The 27,286-nt window shown below is 41.6% G+C and overlaps 1 protein-coding gene across 1 annotated transcript in view; it reads right to left on the minus strand.

Annotated features, from left to right (window-relative positions):
- Positions 1–295: 295 nt before the first annotated feature.
- The window catches only part of rxfp2l (relaxin family peptide receptor 2, like), a 31,827-nt gene continuing 4,836 nt past the window's right edge, over positions 296–27,286 (minus strand). The window contains exons 3-18 of the mRNA XM_039006110.1: positions 24,702–24,773; positions 24,289–24,394; positions 20,094–20,165; positions 8,157–8,228; positions 6,059–6,130; positions 5,291–5,362; positions 5,112–5,186; positions 4,234–4,305; positions 3,243–3,314; positions 3,041–3,112; positions 2,678–2,749; positions 2,521–2,592; positions 1,606–1,835; positions 1,024–1,434; positions 596–808; positions 296–492 (exon numbers count right to left, since the gene is read on the minus strand). Of these exons, the coding sequence (XP_038862038.1) occupies positions 296–492; positions 596–808; positions 1,024–1,434; positions 1,606–1,835; positions 2,521–2,592; positions 2,678–2,749; positions 3,041–3,112; positions 3,243–3,314; positions 4,234–4,305; positions 5,112–5,186; positions 5,291–5,362; positions 6,059–6,130; positions 8,157–8,228; positions 20,094–20,165; positions 24,289–24,394; positions 24,702–24,773 (1,952 nt within the window). The remainder of the gene's footprint in view (positions 493–595; positions 809–1,023; positions 1,435–1,605; positions 1,836–2,520; positions 2,593–2,677; positions 2,750–3,040; positions 3,113–3,242; positions 3,315–4,233; positions 4,306–5,111; positions 5,187–5,290; positions 5,363–6,058; positions 6,131–8,156; positions 8,229–20,093; positions 20,166–24,288; positions 24,395–24,701; positions 24,774–27,286) is intronic.

Consider the following 27,286-nt stretch of genomic DNA (forward strand, 5'->3'; position numbering starts at 1 on the left):
AAACATTTGGCAATAAATTGGTTCCCAGAGAATTTGTTCTCTTGCTGGTAAAGAATGATTACATGAATACATCACTCTCCCTATCAAATACATAAGAGCATGGATAGCCAACCCTCCTCCTGGAGAGCTATTCGGTATGCAGGCTTTGCTCAAGCCCTGCTAAAACACACTGATCCTATTAATCAGATGATCCGCAAGATCTTGATCTGAATCAGGTGTGTTCCAGAAGGACTGGAATAAAAGCCTGCATACCCAGGAGGGTTGGCCAGCTCCCTGACTGAGAGGTTCCTTTTTGTTAAGGAGGAGGGCTGGGGTTCTGGTAGACTTCAGATACTTTTTGGGAAGTTTCCCTGAGCCCAGTCTGTTTGCACTTGGCCTTCAGGCAGAGTTTCAGTCTCTCCTGGAAGGAGCTGGTGGTGATGGTGTACAGGATGGGGTTTAGGGCACTATTGATGGGCAGGATGAAGATCACCACCCATAGAACGATCGTTCCTGGAGGAAAGGGAGGATGAGGAGGAAGGGGATGAGGCCACAAAGATTAAACAAAATTATAGCAATTTAATAGTAATCATACAACCACATGTATCTGGTTTACCTGCTATTTCCACTTGTAAAAGAGAGAGGATCTTTAGGAGGAATATAGGTGTCCAACACATGGCATCTGTGAAAACAATGAAGAAAAACCTCTTGGCTATAGAGACCTCCTTGTTGTAGATGGACTGTCTTGCTGTCTTAGCAGTTTTCTGTACAGAGTAAAACATGCTGGTGTAGGAGAAGACGATCATGATGAACGCAAAGAGATTCAACCCTGAAAGATAAAATGTGAAATACATGCTTTCATTACACTACAATATACTGTCCTGATATAAGCATTGAATAAAACAGAATTATGTCAGCAAAACCATAATCAGCATAAAGCTATTGCAAAATCCAAGGCCTGTGGAATTGTATCCTCATCGTTATATTGTCCTCATTATCTTGCAGGAATCAGCCCTGATGGTGGGGATTCTATGTTCCTCTTACCCAGAAATATTCCAGTGGAGTAGCATCGGGCACCTGGTTTCTCCATCTCGTCTGAGTGAAGTGGAAAACACACTCCATTCCTGCCGTAGTAATTCCCAAACGTCTGCTTGTCCCAGAGGGGAATGACGGCGATTAGGAAACCCAGGACCCAGATGAAGATGAGGTAGCAGAGTGTCTGTTTACGTCCGGCTCTGTAGTTGTGGAAGGGGAACACAATGCACAGGTACTTCTCCATAGTCATGTAGGTCAGAAGCATGACTGACACCTCAGTGGACAGCATGGCCAGAGAGCCAATCAACTGGCACTGCATGCTCTCCATCCACAGCTGGGCGTGTCTGTTGTACTCTCCACAGTATTTGATGTCGAATGCACCAATGAAGAACAGGTATACTCCCATCAAGCAGTCAGCACCTAACAGATGTGATGGATTTCAGGGCACTTAGTTCATATGCATAGCTTTTCATGAGATTAGTTGTTTATGCACTGTCTGCTGCTCAATGTATCTCAAAAAACAATTAGTTAGCTAAGTACAAGTTATGTGAAGTGATTGCTGCCCTCATTGTGTTGAGGTAGTCTACTCACAGCACAGTGATATGATGGCCATGGTGTGGTGCTGGTTTTCGGATGCAATGCAAGACCGCAGGCATATCACAAAGACGTTGCCAAAGCAGATGATGAAGGCCACCACCCACACAAAAACGCGAAGGATGATGTTCGCAAGAAGATTCTCAAATGTTGAAATCCCGTCAGTGTTTGGCTTACAACTTCGCACATTAGGAGAGTAGCCACAGTATTCAAATTTCTTAAAATAACTGGGTAAATAAGAAAACGATGACAATATCACAATTAATCACTTTTCAACAAACTTCCTTCTGAAGTTTTATTATTGATCATGTTGACAGTTTCACTTTTATATTGATATGGTTGACAGTTGACAGGTTTGTTTAGGGTATACAGTATGCTTTGTCAGAGAATAATTAGCTGACAAATGGATGTAGTTAAATACAGTGCTGAATTGGCCTCTAACCAGGCTTTGGTACTTTGTATGCAGTGTGGACCTGACCTGTGCTGATTAAACATTATTGTTGAATGAACATTATTTGCAGTAACAAGACCTCACTGCACACCAAGAAAGATAGCTGTTCATTTTAGGCGTCAATTTGCTGTATAGTGGCCTAATTAAGCTTGTATAAGCTGCTAATAAGTAAGTAGCTTACCAGACACTTTCAAATAGTCCTGTATTATGCATGCATACAAAGCCATGAATTCATTAGTTGTTGGCAGGTAATTGGCAACAAATGTTTAGACATTTACTCATACTATATTTAGCCCGTTTTTACCCTCTAGGCCTACAGTAAGCTACTTAGAAATTATGAAATTCCAATTAGCAGCTTCTACAGTCTTAGTGCCTTGCTGTTTATACAGTATGGACACATGAAATTAAATGTCGATGACATAAGAATAATAAATGAAGACATAAGATATACCGGTACTCACATATGGGCCAAGTTCCTAAGAGAGCGAAACATCTGAATACTGATGTTTGGTATGTCGACCTCCTCTATACTCCTGAGGGGAAACCGAAAAGTCACTATTTCTCAAATTCCCTAAAACTAGCAAACCATGTTACATAAGTATGAAATACGTTACTTACAGAGATTGCAAATTGACAAACATGTCAAACTGATCATCATAGATATGAGTCAGAGGGTTATTTGAGATGTTCCTGAGTGAAAAGGGGGGGGGGGGGGGGGGGGGGGGGGGGGGGACATCAATACAGGGCAGGTTATATCACTTTGATTTATTGCCCCTCCACTCTGTGGTCAACATGGCCTCAATGCCAGATCGATGAAAAGTAAAGTTAATAAACTGAAACTCAACAATATAAAGTTATACTTTTGGCCTACTTGATCGTACAAAGCGGATCAAACGCGTTCAGTAAATCCATAACGAGAACATCTTTCAAAACAATATATATATCAGGGCTAGGATGCAAATAGTCATTGGATATACTTACAACTGTTTTAGGTTTTGAAGATTTGTAAATATAGTTGGTGAGAACTCCTCAATTTTGTTTAAAGATACGTCCCTGGAATGACAAAGTTTAAATTAATCCATTGACAAAAAAATAGTTTCAACAATGAAATACATTACTGCATTTGGACATATTACTACATTATTTGACCCATGTAATGTTGTGTGAAGTAGAGTTAACTCACAAGTCTATCAGGTTTGGCATGCCAGAAAATATTCCCTCCTCAATAGTTTGTATTCTGTTTTTTCGAAGAGCCCTGCAAAATAAATGTTTCTCTAAGTGATCATTACTTTTCAAGAACAGTCCCTACAAGACCAATGACATTACTTGAATAGTAGTAGGTCCACAGTCATTTGGATACACTGCTTTTTAGATTTGATTTAGAATTGTAATTTGATAGTAACTTTACTGTACGTATTTCTTAAAGGAATGATGTACTATTTATACAGTATGAAAGCAAAACAAATGCTCTACTCCCACTAATACCTATCAAACTCAATTTATGTTACCTGTCTGTTCAGATTTGATTTATTGATTTTACTCATTCCTCACCAGATGAAGTCCAGCCCTGCCTCAATAATTCAATACACTTAAGCTGACATCACAGGATACATATTTAGCACTTAGGGTTGGATGAGTCAAAGAGCCAGAGGATTTCCAGGCTCTCAACCACCCATGGCCTCCCCTATCACCTTCAATTGAGAGAGCTAATGCACCCCATGTATATCAGATTGGAATTTTGCTTTCCTGACTACTCATTATTCTCACCATCACACATGGACTTAGAAGCAATCGCCAGTGATAGAAATGGCCAACTTAATTTGTGTAGGCTCCAATGGTTTCTCTCCCTCAGACTGAATTTCATTACCAGCTGCAGTAGTGCAGATGCTCCAGACTGAAGTATATAGCTTTAACATAAGCACCATTTACCAGTCTTAGTTTTACACCAGAAAATGTCCCCTTAGAGTATGGCAGAATTTAATTTGAAATATAAATCCTATGAAAACCGAGCATGTGTCTTTTTTCATTGCGTTCATCTCTCTAGTGCAGATGGAATTGTTTCAAATGCAATTATTGACAGTAAGGCATTCTATCAAATTGGATTTGGTACAAAGATGAACAAATATTGTAAAGAAATTTAGGAAACTATATCGTTTAAATTCAACAAAACTCACAATACTGTCAGAGTGGTGCAGTTTTGAAAGCTGGAAACCCACAAAGATGATATCTTGTTCCCCTCCAGTTCTCTGTGAAAAAAATGTCAGATCATTCTGGCATTAATGAATGATATCTGCATCGGTATCTGGTAGTTGGTAAACTACATGAAAAACTACATGAATTTCACTTCTGATCTCATGTGAAGTTAATGTAATAAAGTGTGGTCACAAGTAAAAGCAACATGAAACTACATGTGAAAACATTTAAGCATGTGAAATAAATGTGACATGGGGATGCAAAATTTCAACATGTGATAACATGAAACTACACGTGACAACATTAAACCGTTTTTTACATGTGAAAGTGCAAATTCAATTTTCACGTGAAAAATGTTCATGTGTTCATATGTTTTTCACATGTGAAGCTGCAAACTCCACATGTGAACCTGCAGTTCACATGTGAGGTGAAAGCATGTTATTCTCCTCACATGTGAAAAGATGGTGTTAACATATGGTTTCAGATGTGAAGAACTGACCTCATTTGTCTTTTGTTATCACATGTGAACATTTCTGCTCAACATTTGAACACAGAAAGTTTTTCAGATGAAAATCCATATGTGAAACTTCATGTAAAATATCATCATGTGAAGTGTTCCAAAACACCATGGTTTCACATGATTTCACATGTGAAATCGAGATTTTCATTGAGAAGTCATGTGGTTTTTCCGTATGGGTAATAATGAGTTTGTGAAAACAGATATTGTTGCAGAGTGATTATGGCTAACAGAGTCATAAATAATACACCTGATTATGAGAAAACATGATTTAGAGTTGTCAAATACAATCAAATATATTATCCATCATAATGGGTTAGATGTTATTCTGTTGTTACTTACAGCCAGTTTAATCTAGGCATTTCCTGGCAGACAGATTTCTTGGGGATGGATTCTAGGGAATTGTTCAGCAAAGACCTGCAGCCAAATTAAATTACATTTAAAGAGCGTGTTGGTTAAATGATGACGTGTATCTCATGAGATCTTAATTAAAGTAATAAGCACAGTGGCACGATACTTACAGGAAAAATAACGATTTCAGCCCCTCAAACGAGTTCTGTCTCAGAGATGCTATTCTATTTTCATCAAGAATCCTACACCCATACAGACCAGAGGAAAATATATCAATTTATTTGTCACACTAAACCCTATAATTGTCACATTACTTTAGAAAAAAATCTATAGAAAGCTTCTGCAGCTATACTGTTGTAATTACTGTTGTCAAAGAGAACAACGTTAATGAGCATTAGTACATGGGCCATGATATCATACCATCATGTATCATACCTGAGGATTGTTAGCTACACCATAAATGTCACACTGTATCATACTTTATGCTCATTGCTTTCTTTGGAAAATAGTGCAGCACAAACAAGATTCTGAGGCATTCTCTGAGGCATTTCATAATGAAGGTGGCTTTAAAGGGATAGTTCAAGACTTTAGCAATTAATCTGATCCCATAGACTTCCAGTCATTACGCTATTCTTCGTTAGCAATCGCGCCAGAAACTACCTCCAACTTCCTTCAAACTACACACAGAGACATAAAAATGGTATCCATCAGTTTCCTGATTCTGGATAAGTAGAAAAAATAACTATCCCTCAAACTATCCCTTTGAGGTCACTGAAAACAACCGCCCAGTGTAGCACAGTTTCCAACAAGATATACAGGTGTTTTTGTATCAATTAAATAAATACTGTCTACAATCTCATGAATCCCACTGAGGCACTGAAGGATTTCCTAATGAAGGTATCTGGTCACTGAAAACATCCTCCCCCCAGTTGACTTACAGCCACTCCAGGTTCCAAAGGTCTTCAAAAATGCCAGCCTTCAACAACGTAATCCGATTCTGACTGAGAAATCTTATCACAGCAGGCCAGTTTTACAGGGAGGGGAAAACACATCAAAAGAGATAAGGAGGTAAATGTAAAGATAAAAAGCCATATATTATTATTTGATATGGGACAACATAGAGTAAATAAAACAATATTGTCAAAGTGCAGATATTCAACTGCTTGCAAATGTGGAATGAGGTAAGGTAGGGTAACATCCACCTGTTCCTCATGCAAATTCTATCTGAGTGTATAGGGACAGAGCACTGACACATTTTCCATGTCGTTGTTTGTTTTCCCCAGCCCTACAACCTACACCAATAATCAGGAACGCAGAGGAGATACACTAACATAAAGCTGTATGTGAAAAGGAGGAGTTGATTTCCTGTCAACTATCCAAGGCTAGCTGTCAGAGAAAATGGAATACAAACATTAGGAACACCTGCTCTTTCCATGACATAGACTGACCTGGTGATTCCAGGTGAAAGCTATGATCTCTTATTGATGTCACCTGTTAATTCCACTTTAATCAGTGTAGATGAAGGGCAGGAGACAGGTTGAAGAAGGATTTTTAAGCCTTAATATAATTGACACATGGATTGTGTATGTGTGCCATTCAGAGGGTGAAAGGGAAAGACAAAATATTTAAGTGCCTTCGAACGGGGTATGGTAGTGTCCCCCCCACATTCTGAAATGGCCTTTTTGACCCCCCCAGTTGTATAATTGGAATGTGATACACTACTAGGACACGGTGTGCTTTAGGACCATGCGGACACCTCCGAGCAGTTAGGTAGGCTGTTTGGAGTGTTTATCTGACTGGATAAAAAATATCCGACTGGGTAAAAAAAAATATATAGATATATATATTATGTGGTGCTGGTTATATATTATGTGGTGCTATATATATTATGTCCCCCCCACTTCTAAAACCAACGTTGTAGTAGGTACCAGGCGCACCGGTTTGAGCATGCTGGTTTTATTTTACCTCCCTTTTTCTCCCCAATTTCGATCTTGTCTCATCGCTGCAACTCCCCAATGGGCTCGCGAGAGGCGAAAGTGGAGTCATGTATCCTCCGAAACATGACCCGCCTAACACTCTCCTTAATACCCGCCAGCTTAACCGGGGAGCCAGCCGCATCAGAGGAAACACCGTTCAACTGGCAACCGGAGTCAGCCTGCATGGCCTGCCGACCATAAGGAGTCGCTAGAGCGCGATGAGCCGAGTAATGCCCCTCTGGCCAAACCCTCCCCTAACTGGGACGACGCTGGGCAAATTGTTCGCTGTCCTATGGGACTCCCAGCCATGGCCGGTTGTGGCACAGCCCGGGAATTATCCCGGGTCTGTAGAATTTCCTCTAGCACTGCAATGCTACAGTGCCTTAGACCGCTGCACCACTCGGGAGGCCCGCTGCTGGGTTTTTCACACTCAACAGTTTCCCGTGTGTATCAAGAATGATGCACCACCCAAAGGACATCCAGCCAAGTCGACACAACTGGGGGAAGTATTGGAGTCAACATGGGCCAGCATCCCTGTGGAATGCTTTCAACACCTCGTAGTCCATACCCCGACTAATTGAGGCTGTTCTGAGTAGGGGGTGCAACTCAATATTAGGACGGTTTTCCTAATGTGTTGTACACTCAGTGTATAATCTCCAGGATGCCCTGATTCATAATGACTGTCCTCTGTGTGAATCCTGAAGGAGGTGGATGAAGGTGTTTCATGTGTTCCCTTAATTACAGACCAGACGGATTTATGTCCACTAGACCTGGGCACTTCACACGTCTCAGGATTATATCGGAAGACGACTACAGTATCTGAACCTGAATGTATAAACACTTCTCAAGGAAGCGCCAGTAAAAGGGTCAGTGTATTCACTGATTGGTTTTCTTTGATTTCAAGGAGCTAAAGACACATACTACAGTACTACATTCTACATAATGTTCAATAAAAAATTGCATGAAGTATGATGTATCCAGGACAACAATTTGTGGTGATGTAGGGATATACACATGGTACCACAGGTCAGACGGTGGCCCATAATGAATTAGGACATACAGTCTTCTTAGTGAGTAGAGTCCTGAGAATGCCTGCTTGGAGATTCTTTTGATCCTGTTGTCTTCCAGGTGTCTGTGGAATATAAATATATTGTTAAAGGTTTAAATGACAAAGGCCTGGTTTAATGAGAAAGAAAATAAGATCTCATCAATAATCTTACACCTGTTGTATTCGGCAAAGGTGACAAATAATTTAATTCGATTTGTAGTCTATGAGACAAAACTACATGATGATTGTCAGAGTGAGGATAAATATATTGAGTATTATCATTATGTTAGTATAAGACGAACACAACTGTTTTAATTAACAACTTGAATGTAAAAGTACGGCTGCATCCTACCTTTTCATAAGTATGGATGAATAGACAAATGTACTGAATGAATACGTTTTTTCAAACTATGATTATTTTGTGTAATTTTATTGCTGATTTTTAATCTGATTCATGTCTACTAGACCTGGACGCTTCACACGATTTTCATTTGTCTGCATTCACATTAGACATACAACTTGAATTGCATCCATTTAAAGATCCTGAACAGTCATCCTTTTCCCCAAGAAAAATAGCATCTGAGTTATCTAAACCTCACCCATAATATTTGTTCCCGTTTAAGAAATAGACCAGTTCAAATAACACAAATTGTAAAACAGCATATTTAGATTTTTGGTGGGTGAGTTAAAAATGGAGAAACAACTGGATGCATAAGCTAGGTTAAATGTAAGGTCAACTCCAGTAGAGGTCAACTCCAGTAGAATGGAAACACTTAACATACTCAAAACAAGGAAGCCATGCCTAAACACAGCTATATCAACATCCTTCTTGTCAATTTAACAGGTAAATTGTGAGGAGAACATTTACCACTGCATTCAGTCAGAATCCCAGAGTAAGAGCCCATTTATGCTTGATCCGAAAATGTGGTCAGAGGCGCCGTATGGATGTTGTGATGCAATTGTGAAGCTCCGGAGGCACGCAGAGGCCAAATTGAGATCCGTATTGCATCGTCGTGCGCCTCTCAAATCTTGTAACAATGCGGAGGGCTCCGTATAGTTCTGCATTGACATGATTGGTTGACGGTAGGGGAGGGCGTGAGGTCCTGTATAAACACAAACTCACTTCCTTGACAACTTCCTTCACAACAGCTGCGCTGCTCGGAGAGTATGAATGCCCTGACTTCTGTAGAGGCCGTATCACCCTAAATGCTGCATGGCCAATGCAGACTGCGGAATGACCATGTAGCGCCTTTAAGCAGGAGGATGACACTAAAAGGTAGCAAAAACAGTACGCGACAACACTTTTAAGGTGCTTACAGACAGGCCACGGTAAGTACGGAGGTCTCATAGACTTCAATAAGGCGGCAGGGCAGTTCTGCAAGGTGGTGCAAGTCTTGCAAGTCTTGAGCGGCCGCAGCGCATGATTGACCAATGAGCAAAGTTAATCTTGTTAACCAATCAAACAATGTTTTAATGACAACATTCGAGCTGTCAACAACCCGGGACCGCTGGTCTCACGGTTCATTTGTCGTTTACCATAGCCCATGTGTAAGCGCCTTTAAATGTGTTACTGAGTCTAGATATTATCAAATCAGGAGAATAACAAGTGAAGGAAGCAGCATAGAGAAAATGGTTGAAGGTAGGGTGGGTTTATAGAGATGGCGAGTTCCAAAGTTTCCGAAGTTGAGGGACCGTGCAATTGGAATTCTGACTGCAGGAATGTCCACCAGAGCTGTTGACAGAGAATGTCATGTTAATTTCTTTACCAAAATGTTGTTTTAGAGAATTTGGCAGTACGTCCAACCGGCCTCACTACCGCAGACAATGTGTAACCACGCCAGCCCAGGACATTCACATCCAGCTTCTTCACCTGCGAGATTGGCTGAGACCAGCCACCCGGACAGGTGTTGAAACTGTGGCGGCGCAACCGAAAAATGTCTGCACAAACTGTCAGAAACCATCTCAGGGAAGATCATCTCCATCCTCGTCGTTCTCACCAGGGTCTTGAGCTGACTGCAGTTCGACATTGTAACCGACTTCAGTGGGCAAATGCTCACCTTTGATGGCCACTGGGATGCTGGAGAAGTGTACTCATCCCACGGATGAATCTGGGTTTCATGGCGTTGTGTGGGCGAGCGGTTTGCTGATGTCAACATTGTGAACAGAATGCCCCATGGTGGCGGTGGGGTTATGGTATGGGCAGCAATAAGCTTCGGACAATGAACGCAATTGCTTCAGCATGTTTCAGCATGATAATGCACAGCCCCATGTCGCAAGGATCGTACACTATAGTTGTGGCTGCCCAAAAGGTTATGGAATCACATTGTATTTGTGGTTTAGATATTGTTGTAATAAATTACTGTATATGGTTGGTTCAGGTTCTTGGTCACCTCCCTGACCCAGGCCCTTCTCCCCCGATTGCTCAGTTTGGCAGGAAGAGTCTTGGTGGTTCCAAACTTCTTCCATTTAAGAATGATGGAGGACACTGTGTTCTTGGGGACCTTCAATGCTGCAGACATTTTTTGGTACCCTTCCTCAGATCTGTGCCTCGACACAATCCTGTCTCGGAGCTCTACGGACAATTCCTTAGACCTCATGGCTTGCACTGTCAACTGTGGGACCTTATATAGACAGGTTTGTGCCTTTCCAAATCATGTCCAATCAATTGAATTTACCACAGGTTGACTCAAATCAAGTTGTAGAAACATCTCAAGGATGGTCAATGGAAACAGGATGCACTTGAGCTCAATTTCGAGTATCATAGCAAAGGGTCTGAATACTTATGTAAATAAGGTATTTCTGTTTCCTATTTTTAATACATTTGCTAAAATTTCTAAAAAACAGTTTTTGCTTTGTGGGATATTGGGGTATTGATGACGCCTTTAAGCAGGAGGACGACAAAAAAAGGTTGCAAGAACAGTACACCACAACACTTTTAAGGTGCTTACAGACAGGCCATGGTAAGCGGCGGAGGTCTCATAGACTTCAATGGGAGTAGTTCTGCAAGGTGGTGCTCGCTCCTGTGAGTGGTGCCAAAAGATTAAATTAGCTGAAGTCTTGAGCAGCCGCTGCACATGATTGATGATTTTTTATAGTTTTTATTTTATTTAATCCATTTTAGAATAAGGCTGTAACGTAACAAAATGTGGAAAAAGGGAAGGGGTCTAAATACTTTCCAAATGCACTGTATATGCCCACATAAAACACACAAGTAATATACATATACTGTATATGTAACACATATAACTTTTCCGTATGGGACCATGGGGCATAGAAGGCATAGTGTGGAATTAGGGGTAGCTACTCAGATGGTTAGCCATGGAATAAACATAAAATGGGGTGCTGGTGTGCTTCTGCACCCCTTTTAGTTCGTTGTCACAAATATCCAGCCCATGTCCAGTCCTACTCAGTGTCTCAGTGTGTGTCCATCAACGTCATTCTGTCTCAGTTGCAGCATTCAAATCGTGGTCATCGTGTGTCTGTGAATCACAACATTAAAGACGATGAGTGATCACAGCATTTCCACAGAGCCATACACAATACAACTTCAGCATTGAGGACAGCATTTTGTTGACAGCATGGGGGTTTACACTCTCTACTGTGTGTGAATGATGGAAGAATCTTACCCCAGCTGTGGGTCCATTTGAGTGTGTGTGGCAGTGGTGGAAAAAGTACCCAATCGTTATACTTGAGTAAAAGTACAAATACCTTGACAGAAAATGACTCAAGTAAAGGTGAAAGTCAGCCAGTAAAATGCTGCTTGAATGAAAGTCTAAAAGTATTTGGTTTTAAATATACGTAAGTATCAAAAGTAAATTTAATTGCTCAAATATACTTAAGTATCAAAAGTAACAATAATTTCCAATTCCTTAAATTAAGAAAACTAAACGGCACCATTTTTTTGTTTTTTTGTATTTATTTACTGATAGCCAGGGCCACACTAACACTCAGAAATAATTTCCAAACAAAGTATGTGTGTTTAGTGAGTCTGCCAGATCAGAGGCAATAGGGATGACCAGGGACGTTCTCTTGATAAGTGCATGAATTGGACCATTTTCCTGTCCTAAGAATTCCAAATTTAATGAGTACTTTTGGGTGTCAGGGAAAATGTATGGAGTAAAACGTACATTATTTTTTTAGGAATGTAGTGAAGTAAAATTTGTCAAAAATATGTAAAGTAAAGTACAGTAAACACAAAAAAATTACTTAAATAGCACTTTAAAGTATTTTTACTTAAGTACTTTACACCCCTGATGTGTGGTTACTTAGGCCTGCACATCAACCAGTACTGCTATTTGAATGTCTTCAGAGAGAAGCATGCGTTATATATCAATACCATCTAAATGAATCCCTCCCACAATTGTACCCATAGTACAGAATAATATCTTCAAAGAATGGACAGCTTCAGATCTCAATGGCAGGAGTGTGTATAAGCTTTTGTTCCAGCCTACAAATCATAGCCTATCGCCGTGATTAGTTATGTTGATCATGGTCAATAGATTACGTTGATCAAATGTTAGAGCTGGGCTGAGACAAAACCCTACACACTCCTGCTCTTCAGGACTTCCTGCAATGACTGAAATAGACCAAAGAAGGAGAATAGTGTTCCAGGTTGAACCAGCTTACCTAGTTGAAAGGTTCAGGCAGACCCATTGGTTCTGGAAAAGAGAAGGTGCAAATAAGGTTTGTAATTTGGCATCAATAACATGACAGTAATTCTATCTCAAAAACAAAAAATACACTTAAAACTCACCATAGCAGGTAGGACTAAATAAGGTTACGTAACCTTGCCTACTAGGGCTGGGAATTGCCAGGGACCTCACAATACGATATTATCGACACAGGTGCCAATACGATATGTATTGCGATTCTATAGAGGGCTTGCAGTTGCATCACCTAGCAACCGCACCAGACACCATGTTAGAAGATCAGTCAGTCCTCCAATCAGAACCTATTCAAGTAAGAAAATATATTTTGAAAATGATAGCTACAGGAACTGTGTGTGCAGGCTAACTCAAATGAGCTGCTAACGTAATGTTCGCTAGCTAGCGAAACATACTGTATAGCTAGCCAAGTGAATTAAATATCACCATCTAGTTAACTTCATATTAGCTAGTTAGCTACCTATGTTGATGTATTTATTGTTCTAACTCTAAATGCATTTGTAGCTAAGTAGCTAGCTAGCTAACAGCCATGTAAGAAGGTGAAAAGATTAGCTAGAAGTTCCAGCTGTCAGAGAGAGTAGGCTACTCTGGATAGGGCAAGTACCTTTGTGGGAGGACATTATGATGTTCCAGCCCCTAGCAAGAAAAACTGAGGACAGAGAGATACAGTGCATTCGGAAAGTATTCAGACCCCTTCATCTACATTTTGTTACGTTACGGGGGGCACAAGTGATGGGTGCACACAAATTATGTATACCGTATACAAATCATTGGTGCCCACCAGTGGAGGCTGCTGAGGGGAGGACGGATCATAATAATGGCTGGAACAGAACAAATGGAATGGCATCAAGAACATGGAAATCATGTGTTTGGTGTATTTGATACCATTCCACTGATTCTTACCACGAGCCCGTCATCCCCAATGAAGGTGCTACCAATCTCCTGTGGTGCACACACATGCAACAGCCAGCGAACAGACAATCTGACAACACTCTGAATTTTCAAACAACGCTGAGCGCAATCACACTGGTGGCAATGCACCCTAAAGCCAATTTATGCTTGATCTGGAAATGTGATTCGGAAGCTCCGTATGGAGGGTTTGACGCAATTGCAGAGCCTCTGGAGTCTTGCGAAGGCCAAATCGAGCTACATACCGCATTGCTGTGCGCCTCCCAAATTTTGTAACTATACAGAGCTATATGGAGCCCTCCGCATTGACGTAATTGATTGACGGTAGGTGGGGGAGGGGAGGGGGGGTCCTGTATAAACACAAACTCACTTCCTTGACAACTTCCTTCACAACAGCTCTGCTCTGCTCCACGAAGTACAAGAAGGTTGAATGCTCTGACTTTTGCAGAGGCCGCATCACAGTAAATGCTGTATGGCCGCTGGAGACAACGGATTGACCATGCAGAGCCTTTCAGTATAGAAAGTGTGAGGCAATTTCTGAACCTTCCGAAGGCTTGAGAATGCCAAATCAAGCTCAGTACCGCATCGCTTTGCTCCTCCTACATTTTGTAACAATGCAGAGGGCTCCGTATAGCTCCGCATTGACATGATTGGTTGACGGTATGTGAAGGCAGGAGGTCCTGTATAAACACAAACTCACTTCCTTGACAACTTCCTTCACAACAGCTCTGCTTCACGAAGCGCCAGAAGTATGAATGCTCTGACTTCTGCGGAGGTACACTGCCAGGGCTCTGACCTTCACTCTATAGGCTGTCTCATTGTCGTCGGTGATCCGGCCTACCACCATTGTGTCTTCTCCAAACTTAATGATGGTGTTGGAGTCGTGCGAGGCCAAGCAGTTGTGGGTGAACAGGGAATACAGGAGGGGACTGAGCACGCACCCCTGTTGTTGCCTACCCTCATCACCTGGGGGCGGCCCATCATGAAGTCCAGGATTCAGTTGCAGAGGGAGCTGTTCAGCCCCAGGGTCCTTACCTTAGTGATGAGCTTGGATGGCACTAATTAAATCAAATCAAATCAAGCTTTATTTATACAGCACATTTCAGACATGGAATGCAACGCAATGTGCTTTACAGAAAAAAAACAAATAAAAAACAATGAAAATATAAGCTGAAATATTTACACAAAAAACAAAAGAATGACAAACTGAACGACTAAAAAGGAAAAGCAAAGGAAAAGCAAAGCTAAAAATATGTTTTAAAATATTTTTTGATTATGTCTACAGTTTCGGCCCCCCTCAGGTTCTCGGGCAGGATATTCCAGAGGCTGGGGGCATAATAACGAAAGGCTGCCTCTCCATGCCTCTTGGTCCAAGGCTTTGGCATAGTTTAAAGGCCAGTGCCAGAGGACCTGAGGGACCTACTGGATACACAACTTAAAAGCATGTCAAACATGTATTGGGGTGCACAATCGTGGATTGATTTAAAAACCAATAGAATAATTTTTTTATTAATTCTAAAACTCACAGGTAGCCAGTGCAGAGACCTTATAACCGGTGTAATGTGTGTAATGTGTGCTCTGTATGTTTTAGTTGACTAATGGTTTTCTTGGGTAGACCAGACAGGAGAGCGTTACAATAGTCAAGCCTGCTTGTAATGAAAGCATGGATGTGTCTCTCTATATCAGCCTGAGAAAGAAATGGCTGCACCTTGGCAATGTTCCTCAGGTGGTAAAAAGCTATCTTGGTCACATTCCTAATGTGTGATTTGAAATGTAGTTAACAATCTAAAATAAAACCAAGGTGTTTTACCTGGTGTGTTATCTTTATTGTCCATGAATTAAAACGTGTGGCTAGATTCTCTGTCTGTGCTTTGGCTCCAAGTACAGTGGTCTTGTCTTGATTTACCTGGAGGAAGTTGTGAGCCATCCAAGTATTTAAATTACTAATACAGTCTAATAATTTATCTGTGCAGCTAAAATCCTCTGGAGACACAGAAATGTAAAGCTGTGTATCGTCTGTGTAGCAGTGAAAATCAATGCTGGCTTTCTGATAACACTGCCAAGGGGTAACATATATAAACTGAACCATGCAGGACCCAAAATCGAACCTTGTGTAATGCCACATGTCATGTACTGTATTTTCTCTGAGTTAAGTTCACCAAGGTGACCAAAAACTGTTGACCGGTTAAATAGGTCCGAAACCAATTTAGAACTGGACCGGAGATGGTGTTGAAAGCTGAGCTGTAGTCAGTTAACAGCATTCTCACATACTGTAGGTGTTCCTTTTGTCCAGGTGGGAAAGGGCAGTGTGGAGTGCAATAGAGATTGCGTCATCTGTGGATCTGTTGGGGCTATATGTGAATTGGAGTTGGTCCAATGTGTCTGGTATGATAGTGTTGATGTGAGGCATGACCAGCCTTTCGAAGCATTTCATGGCTTCAGATGTTAGTGCTACAGGGCGGTAGTCATTTAGACAGGTTACCTTGGCTTTCTTAGGCACAGGGACTATAGTGGTTTGCTTGAAACATGTAGGTATTGCAGACTGGGTCAGAGAGAGCTTGAAAATGTCAGTGAAGACACTTAGAGCATGCTCTGAGTACCCGTCCTGGTACGCATCTTACGAGCATCAGAGCCAGTGTAGTAGGTTTTCGATCTTAGTCCTGTATTTGACGCTTTGCCTGTTTGATGGTTCGTCGAGAGCATAGTGGGATTTCTTATAAGCGTCCGGATTAGAGTTCCTGCTCCTTGGAAGCAACAGATCTAGCCGTTAGTTCAGTGCGGATGTTGGCTGTAATCCATGGCTTCTGGTTTGGATATGTGTCACGCCTGCTCCCGCTCTCCCTCTCTGGCACTCGAGGGCGCCAGACTGCCTATCATTACGCACAACTTTCCCCTTCGTTACGAGAACCTGCGCCTCATTGGACCCACCTGAACTCTATCATTATTTGATTGCCTCCCCTTTATCTATCTGTTTCCTCTGTTTGTTCACTATGTCTGCATTGATGTTGTTACTTTGTCCCCTGTCCAGACGCTGTTCCTGTCCTGTTTTATGTCCGTTATTCACTAAATGTTCTCCCTGTACCTGTTTCCTGTCTCCAGCGTCGCTCCTTACAGAATGCAGATACCAAAATTGGAAGCATCAGGGAGGCCTGTTTTTTTGTTGGTGACGTCGGGTCCGGGAACTGGGGGTGCCTCAGCTAGCTTGTCGGGCATCCATGCCCTAGCTGGCTCGAGAGGTTTTTCTTGCCCCGGTGGGCTCGGCAGGCGCCCACCCCACGTCCTACTTCGGCGGGCTATCGGGCTCCCATGCCTCAGCCGGTTTGCCAGGCTCCCACGCCTCTGCCGGTTCGTCGGGCTTCTACGCCCCAGCCGGCTTGTCCATCGCCCACACCTCAGCCGGTTTGTCAGACTCCTACGTCTCAGCGGGATCATCAGGCTTTCACGCTTCTACTGGATCATCAGGCTTTCACGCCTCCACCGGACCATCAGGTTCGCCCAGGTGGGATGCCGACGAACCGGCAGAGGCGTGGGAGCCTGATGGTCCGGTGGAGGCGTGAAAGCCTGATGATCCTGGGGGGCCGGTGGAGGAATGGGCGATGGACAAGCCGTCTGGGGCGTAGAAGCCCGACGAACCGGCAGAGGCGGGGGAGCCTGGCGAACCGGCTGAGGCGTGGGAGCCTGATGATCCTGGGGGGGAGGGGGGTACTGTCATGCCTGCTCCCGCTCTCCCTCTCTGGCACTCGAGGGCGCCAGACTGCCTTTCATTACGCGCACCTGCGCCTCATTGGACCCACCTGAACCTGAACGCTGTTCCTGTCCTGTTTTATGTCCGTTATTCATTAAATGCTCTCCCTGTACCTGCTTCCTGTCTCCAGCGTTGATCCTCACAGATATATACGTATGGTCACTATAGGGACAACGTTGTCGATGCACTTATTAATGAAATGAAGCCGGTGACTGATGTCGTAAACTCCTCCATGCCATCGGATGAATCCCGGAACAGTCTGTGCTAGTGAAACAATCCTGTTTTTAGCATCCGCTTCATCGGACCACTTCCGTATTGACGCATCATAGGTACTTACTGTTTGAGTTTTTTCTTGTAAGCAGGAATCAGGAGGATAGTTATGGTCAGATTTGTGGAGGGCGGGGAAGAGCTTTGTTTGCATCTCTCTATGTGAACTAAAGGTGATCTAGAGTTTTTATCCCTCTAGTTGCACAGGTGACACGCTGGTAGAAATAAGGCCAAATGGATTTCAGTTCTCCTGCATTAAAATCAATCTGTCCACTAGGAACCCTGCCTCTGGATGAGCATTTTCTTCTTTGCTTATTGCCCTATACAGCTCGTTGAGTGCAGGCTTAGTGCCAACATCGGTTTGTGATGGTAAATAGACAGCTACAAAAAATACAGAAGAAAACTCTCTTGGTAAATAGTATGTTCTACAGCCGTCAAACTCAACTCTGGACCTTGAAGCCAGTTCCACTGCATTTTTTCATTGTTCCCCTGTCACGACCTAACCTTAGAGAGCCTTTTTATTTCTCTATTTGGTTAGGTCAGGGTGTGATTTGGGTGGGCAATCTAGTTTTCCTATTTCTTTGTTTTGCCTGGTATGGTTCCCAATCTATCGTTGTCTCTGATTGGGGATCATACTTACGCAGACTTTTTTCCAACCTTAGTTTGTGGGAACTTGATTTTGTTAGTTGATGTATAGCCTGCAGAACTTTACGTTCGTTTTGTATTTTGTTGGTTTTTGGTGTTCATTTAAAAATAAAGTAAGATGTTCTCCTACCACGCTGCACCTTGGTCTCATTCCAACAACGGACGTAACATCCCCTCTAATCAGGGTGTGTGAAATTCATTATCAGGTAGAACAGAACCAGCAGGCTTCGGACCTCGTAGGGTAAGAGTTGAGTACCGCTGGTCTATAGCTTATCATGAGGTATTATTCTAACTCAGGCGAGCAGAACCTCAAGACTTTCTTCATATTAGAGGTCGCACACCAGCTGCACACCCTCTTCTAACCAGACTCTGCCATTCTGTCCTGCCGATGCATAGAAAAAACAGCTAGATGCATATTATCCATTTCCTTGTTCAGCCATGACACAACTCCGATGTAAAGTGTTTTTTCTCCAAGTTGCCAGAATGTCACGTGTCCTATTTGTATCAGTACACTCATAACAACCTAATCCTTACGAAACTTCTATTCGATCAAACAAGCCACATGTAGAAAATAAGCCTTTCCATTTTTTGTTAACCAAATTGGACACTCATTGAACGCCATACAAAAACTCCTCGCTTGCTGAGAGACAAAAACAAAGAAAACAGATTTTCAGAAAACAGATTTTGGGCCCAGTTATCCCTCTCGCTTTGCCTCATCCTCTCTTTTGAAAGTCAATGCTGCCACCAGGAGGCGCCTCACCTCCACTGGACCTGAAGGTTTCTTACAACTTTGACAGTGCTCTGTCATTGAGATCAGGACAACAACATTAACCCTATCAGTCCATAGATTTCAGCAAAAATGTACTTTTATTTATCTGACTTTGCTATTAGGATTGCTATTTTACCAGTAAAATATAGCTAGCTAGATAGCTAGATATGCTCCCCATAGCTATAATTATTAGCTAGCTAGCTAGATAGCTAACTACATGGCTAGAAATTTTCATTAGGTATCTGTTTCTGTGATATGTCATGATTCCTAGAAATAGTAGCTAAGCCTGCTGGCTGTTGATTGTAGTAAGTAATGTTGACTAAGCATGAAGCCTAACCCTTATGATGATAACTAGCTAGCCTCTCAGCCAAGCTTTTTGACTTGAATGTAACTGTCAATGATGTTATGTACTGTTAATGCACGCATAGGTCATGGACTCAGTCCATTCAGGAATTACATAACTTTCCTGCCAGTGATGCAACAATGCCAATATGGTGATTTAGAGTTACAGTTAGCTGGTGTTCGAAAGCCTAGTGTTTCCATTCCCCTTTAACCACACCCCTCTGCAAACAGGCCTTCTGCAATGATTATTACAAGGTGGTTCTTCTTTAAGAGAAGAAGACGTTACCATTTGTGTATTAAAATGAATGGCTAAATGTGATGTTGCATACATCCCCAATAATATGGCTTCCTGAATTCAAGTTTTTGATGAACCAAACTTTATCAATGTACAAGCAATAGTCATTTTTCATGCTTTGGTCATCCTACTTTACTTTGATCTGGTTTCTTCCAAATATCATCCAATTTGAAGAAAAACATGGTTTTGACTATTCAGGTCCTTTAAACAGATTGAACACAAACTTAACAAATAAATAAATACTTGTCACTTTACAATTTAGAGTTAAGTGCAGAAAAAGAAGGAAAGGTCAAAAAGAGGGGGTCACACTTACAGTCTCTCAAGGTGTTTGTAGCGGATGAACTGGTCTGGTTGGAGAGCTGTTATCTGGTTGCTGTTCAGCTCACTGAAGGTATAGATAGCTGCTAGTTTGACTGTGCATAAACCACGTTTCCATCCACAGTTTTTATGCGAGTAAAGTCATACCGTATTAAAAAACTAATCATGACAGCTGTGATGGAAACAGGAAGATTCCATCATAGGGCAACCTGTCATTAGCATCTGGCTCTGTGGAGCATTCGGAGATGAGGCCTACCCCAAACTATTCAATCAAATTCTATATTGCATGTTGTCATTCGGTTACAGTGCATTCGGAAAGTATTCAGACCCCTTTACTTTTTCCACATTTTATTACGTTACAGCCTTATTCTAAAATGTATTAAATAAAAAATCCTCATCAATCTACACACAGTACACCATAATGACAAAGCAAAAACAGTTTTTATTTTTTTATTTTTTTGCAAATGTGTTACAAATAGAAAACAGAAATAACTTATTTACATAAGTATTCAGACCCTTGCTATGAGACTCAAAATTGAGCTCAGGTGCATCCTGTTTCCATTGATCATCCTTGTGATGTTTTTACAATTTGATTGGAGTCTACCTGTGGTAAATTCAATTGATTGGACATAATTTGAAAGGCACACACCTGTCTACATAAGGTCCCACAGTTGACAGTGTATGTCAGAGCAAAAACCAAGCCATTGGTTCGAAGGAATTGTCCGCAGAGATCTGAGACAGGATTGTGTCGAGGCACAGGGGTACCAAAAAATGTCTGCAGCATTGATGGTCACCAAGAACACAGTGGCCTCAATCATTCTTAAATGGAAGAAGTGTGGAACCACCAAGACTCTTTCAAGAGCTGGCCGCCCGGCCAAACTGAGTAATCGGAGGAGAAGGGCCTTGGTCAGGGAGGTGACCAAGAACCCGATGTTCACTCTGGCAGAGCACCAGAGTTTCTCTGTACAGTAGAGATGGGATAACCTTCCAGAAGGACAACCATCTCTGCAGCAGTCCTCAAATCAGGCCTTTATGTTAGAGTGGCCAGACTGAAGCCACTCATCAGTAAAAGGCACATGACAGCCCACTTGGAGTTTGCTCAAAGTCACCTTTAGACTCTCAGACCATGAGAAACAAGATTCTCTGGTCTGATGAAACCAAGATTCAACTCTTTGGCCTGAATGCCAAGCGTCACGTCTGGAGGAAACCTGGCTCCATCCCTATGGTGAAGCATGGTTGTGGCAGCATCATGCTGTGGGAATGTTTTTCAGCGGCAGGGACTGGGAGACTAGTCAGCATCGAGGGAAAGATCAACGGAGAAAAGTACAGAGAGATCCTTGATGAAAACCTGCTCCAGAGCACTCAGGACCTCAGACTGGGGCGAAGGTTCATCTTCCAACAGGACAATGACCCTAAGCACTGTCATGACTGGCCTGTTTGGGTCAGGTTACCATGGACCACACTCCTACAAGAGACATTTGTCACACATCTTCCAGGGGGGGAGAGATCGAGAGGTATGGAGGTGGGGGGTTTTATGACACCTCCTGCCCATTGTATATCTTAAGGCAGCAGACTAAATCCATTTGTCCTCTCAGTATGGAGGAATGGAATGTATGATGGGCCTATGGAGAACCTACCTCAGAACAGTAACATGCAATAAATGGACTTTGGGACAATATGCTTCGTCAGACAAAATGGTGGTAATGACGATAGATGGAATATGAAAACGAATGTTGTTTTCGTTATGTTATTAAAAGTTAAATGATGACGTTATAACGAAAACATTGTAACGTGAAGAGTTTTCACAATATGCACCTGATGTTTGCATAATGTACTTTGTGTAGAAAATGTCCAGATCAAAGAGAGTGTTTTTGTAAAGATGAAATGTGAAGTTAGTTGTCTAAATTGGATCTGAGTAAAATCCAGACTTTGCCTCGTAACTAGTTATGCCCAGAGAACTTGCCCTCAAGATGGAAACGCCCATTTCTGACCCGAGGGTATAAAACATGTGAGTTAAGAATTAACATTATGACCACGAGCTGCAGCCAAGGTCCGATTAGTTGTAACCCCAAAACGCAACACGAGGTTGAAGAAGACAAAGGAACCTTTTAATAATCTATGCTACGGATAAGTAGTTATGGCTAAGAGGGGGAATTCAAGCATCACCACCAGGTTATTCTCTCCAAGGAATCGTGTGTCTACACTGCTTTCATTCCCACGCTGGAACCACCTATATGGCCGATTAGTCGTCCTCAGAAGACCCCTCTTTTGGAACAAGCGCGAGGAAACAGACCACTAAGAGAAAGGGCACTGATGTCGTGTGGACAATCAGAGAGTTACACCCAGTAACAACACAAGTGTCGCCATCAGAGGAGAAGTCGGAACTCGGTCCATGAAGAGAGACCCCATCGGAGACCTTCGACACGTAATTACATCATTATATTCTGACCCATAAGAGCCGGCAGTTCGGGGCAAGGTTAGGGTTAAACTAAGCATAGTTTACTAAGCATAGTCCACTCTCTCTTTCTCTCTCTATTGAAATCCCCATTTTGTGTAACACGTGTAATATTGTGTTAGGGACCTGTTTCATTGTACTAAATTCTAATCAATAGCCCAGACTGTGTGTATGTGTATCTTATATTATAATTTTAGCTTGTTAGTAAATAAATAATCACCTCAATTGGTGTGGTACGCACTTATTTAGTGGGACTCGGGTTTGTGCAGAATCCCGGATTATGCGATGTTCAGAATGAGACTGTAGAGGAAATGTATTAATTAGCGACTGTTGTACAATCGATATTCTGATATTCTTAGAGTTCATTTGGGAAATAGAAACCCAATAAAGCCAAACTTTTCCATGTTGTCACAGGTTACTGAGTTAATATTTACCTGATTCATTTAATCACGTAATTATAAACAGTTAATCATTTGATGAACAGCAGTCTTCACATTAATCAATCCAACGTCACGACAGCACACAGCCAAGACAATGCAAGACTGGCTTTGTGACAAGTCTTTGAATGTCCTTGAGTGGCCTCCCAGAATCTGGACTTGAACCCGATCGAACATCTCTGGAGAGACCTGAAAATAGCTGTGCAGAAACACTCCCCATCCAACCTGACAGAGCTTGAGAGGATCTGCAGAGAAGAATGGGAGAAACTCCCCAAATATAGTTGTGCCAAGCTTGTAGCGTCATACCCAAGAAGACTGTAGAAGGCTGTAATCGCTGCCAAAGGTGCTTCAACATAGTCCTGAGTTAAGGGTCTGCATACTTATGTAAATGTCATATTTCAGTTTTGTATTTGTAATACATTTGCAAACATTTCTAAAAACCCGTTTTTGCTTTTTCATTATGGGGTATTGTGTAGATTGATCAGAGGGGAAAAAACAAATCAATCAATTTTAGAATAAGGCTATAACAACATGTGGAAAAAGTCAAGGGGTCTGAATACTTTCCGAATGCACTGTTAGCCTGTAATTGATTGAACTTCACAATGTGGTGAAATTGCACGTGATGAGCTTGGTGCTCTTTTCCAATAAATATTGACGGTCTTATTCTGGTGACATGATGATCCATGGTTGACTACCCTTTGATAAATAAAAATATTCTCACTCTTATCCATTATAATCTCATCATGTAGACTAGCCTACCCACACAGCCTACCCGCACTGTATCTGTGAGCTGTTGGCTAGAGCACACGTGCCAAAACCAGATTAGGCACATTTAACGCAACAGCTTTTGTGACAAAACTATTGGGAGAGTTGAAAATGCGATGGAAACACATTGAACTATTCGGTACATGAATACTTAAGCGAAAAAGTACATTTTATGTGCACTATGTCATTACAAACAGATTTTTATCTGCAACAAGTCAGTTTGGTGGAATCACACCACTAGTGGGAAAATGCACATATTTTCTTTATGCAGACTTTTGAATATTCTCATGAAAATCTGTCGCCAATTGGATGGAAAACTAGCTATAGATGTACACATTTTGTCCTGACATTTTGTCCTGATTATTCTACAATGTAGAAAACAGTAAAAATAAAGAAAAACCCTTGAATGAGTAGGTGTGTCCAAACTTTTGACTGATGCTGTATATGTGTATACAATATACTATAGCCGTCCCAATACCAATCGCTGTGCTCTAGGGTTAGACTTTCCAAGGGCAGGAATCCAATATACTCACAGAGCTGTTATATTGGAAGACACAGCTGGGACGCTGAGTAGACCCTTTTTGTTACAGTTTATTCTCCTGCCCTCACAGAAACATACCTCTGGGAACACGTCCAGTACTGCAGGACAGAAGCACAGAAGACATGCACAGACACGCAGTTGTCCCACATACCATTTCCTGAAATTACTGTTTGATATAATTCCTAAAAGTTTCTTAGAATTGCTTAAATTATTTATGTTATTTACAGTAACAGAAGGATGTGAATGGATGACCTCAAAGCATGATTTCATATTTAAAATGGGTTGACACATTTTTTGCTTTAGTTCAGGTTTAGTTAAAGTATTATCAATTCAAAGCAGTGCAACATTAGTTAGGCTATGTAAATAGTTGCATTTGCATCAGAAAAATTTTACTCATCAACTCACTGCATTCCTTGGAATCTTCAACATTTTTCTTCATAAAGGCATCAAAAAGATGTGGCCACCCGCTGTTATCCACTGTACAGGGACACATTACAGTGAATGTTTTTATTTTTGTGCATACATTATGTGTGTGTTTTTGTGTGCAATTTAAATGTGTGAAGTTATAGACATACAGGTAACTGCCAAAAGAAACACTAGCATATAACGTTGGGCCACCACGAGCCACCAGAACAGTTTCAATGCGCCTTGGCATAGATTCTTTCAAGTGTTTGGAACTCTATTGGAGGGATGCGACACCATTCTTCCACGAGAAATTGAAAAAAGTCTATACTTTACCCCAGGATACCCATTATGGGTGGTAACTATAGAAACAAGGTAGCTTTATTCACGTCAGGGGAATTTAGCGAAACAAGATTGCTATATTCATGTCAGCAGTATTTAGTGAAAAGTGTCACCCTATTGTTATTGCGTTTCCATTTTAGTTTTTGTGTGTTGTACTTGCATTCAGTAGTGTCTATGAATCACATGATTATGAAGGCCTAAATATATGAAAGCGTGTATTCTTATTTTTTATTTATGTAGCTCTGGCCTTGTGATGTACTTGTCTATTAATGATATGTATTATGTCATGTTTTATGTTTTATGTGGACCCCAAGAAGAGTATCTGCTGCATTAGCATTAGCTAATTGGGGATCCTAATAAAATGCTAAATACCATAATTTAGTGTTTTGTTGATTAATTCATTACTTAATTAACTCAGGAGCCACACCTGTGTGGAAGCACCTGCTTTCAATATACTTTGGATCCTTATTTACCCAAGTGTTTCCTAAAATTTGTCAGTTAACTATATGTTTGTTCATGTTTGGTGTGACTAGATCCCTCAAACTCAACTCTGGACCTCGAAGCCAGTTCTCCTGCTTTTTCATTGTTCCCCTCTAATCAAGGACTAATTTAGACCTGGGACACCAGGTGGGTGCAATTGATTATCAGGTAGAACAGAAAACCTGCAGGCTCTGGACCTTGTAGTGTAAGAGTTGAATACCCCTGGACTAGATGCTTGATGACTATCTCAGAGCAGATGCATTGCAGCAGAAATAATTGTCTTCTAAATGCTATCTTATTTCCACCACCCCTGCCCTCCCTCCCACTTCAACTAGGGAGGCAGGTACCCTAGTGGTTAGGGCCAGTAACTGAGAGGTTGCTGGTTCGAATACCCGAGCCGACAAGGTGAGACATTTGTTGATGTGCTCTTGTGCAAGGAACTTAATCCTAATTTGCTCCAGGGACGCTGTACTACTATGGCTGACCCTGTAAAACAACACATTTCACTGCACCTATCTGGTGTGTGACAAAAACATACTGCACAATGTCATGACATTGCCTGCTTGGGTATTGCAAACCCCATCCCCATCTCCCTGCCTCTCCCTTTCCTCCTTCAACCCATGCTGTGATCACAGAGAGACGTCGTAAATTCCTGAGAATCTCCTCATGGCCAAACAGTATTAAGAGAGAGGGTAAACTTTCAGGACAAAGGAATTCTCTTCCACCTCACAGAACTTGAGGTACGAACATATTTCATATTCCTGCAAAAGTATAAAAGATCGGTGGGGAGTCCAGCTATTAACATGCCCGTTTGTCCCCATGTGGGAAACTCATGAGAGACTGTGGGACTACATTACCATACCGCTGTTTATATAATAACCTCAGATATGAGGTTTACATCTGTTTGTTGTATAAAATGAATGAGTGAGTATGATACTGTTTGTATAATTGTGTAATATGATTTTGGACTGTTTAATGAAGAAAAATACAAATCCCGTTTGATTTGAACTAAACCCGAGGACCCGCCCCTGAGCCAGTTGTGTCAGACATCCAAGGACAGCCCCTCTCTGCTATCCGAATAAAAGCTCAACTCTGAGAAATTACCATTGAGACCATGTTTCTCTCCATGGGGAGAACGAAGGTTAAGTACCATTGCTGAATCTTTAACCATACCACGTGGTTAAACTCTTAGATGAATAAGAACAAGTCCTTGATATTGACTACTAGTCTGCAGCTAGGAATTCGGTATCATTGAACGCGAAGAAAGACAACCGCCGAAACATCCATTCTATAACGAATGTCACTCTGAACTATCCACAATAACCGAGACAGAAGGAACTCCAACCAAAACGAACTTCTCTCCAACGATCAAGACGACACACACCGAGCGTAACTATATATATATTGATTGCAATTGTTCCCGAATGAGTGAGCGTTCATGTGTAAAGGATTAGCATGTCAATTGTTATAATTGTGAACTCTGTAGTGAATTCTTAGTCGAACGCAACTTTCCCTTTGTCTAACAAGCCGCTATGCCGGTTCAGCCCACTAGGGCATATTTCTCCCATCATTTCATGTAACTATTTTTAAGTTTGTTTGTTTGTTTATGCATTTCTGTGAATTAATTAGTTAGTAATAAATAAATGATTTAAGACAATTGATGTATGGATGACTCATAGTGAAGACTGGGTTCGTGCAGATAATCAACAATTTACGACATTTGGAATGAGACTAACGTGAGGTAAAAATAAATTAATCATTAATCA

Source organism: Salvelinus namaycush, chromosome 12 (genome assembly GCF_016432855.1).
Source record: "Salvelinus namaycush isolate Seneca chromosome 12, SaNama_1.0, whole genome shotgun sequence".
NCBI lineage: Eukaryota > Metazoa > Chordata > Actinopteri > Salmoniformes > Salmonidae > Salvelinus > Salvelinus namaycush.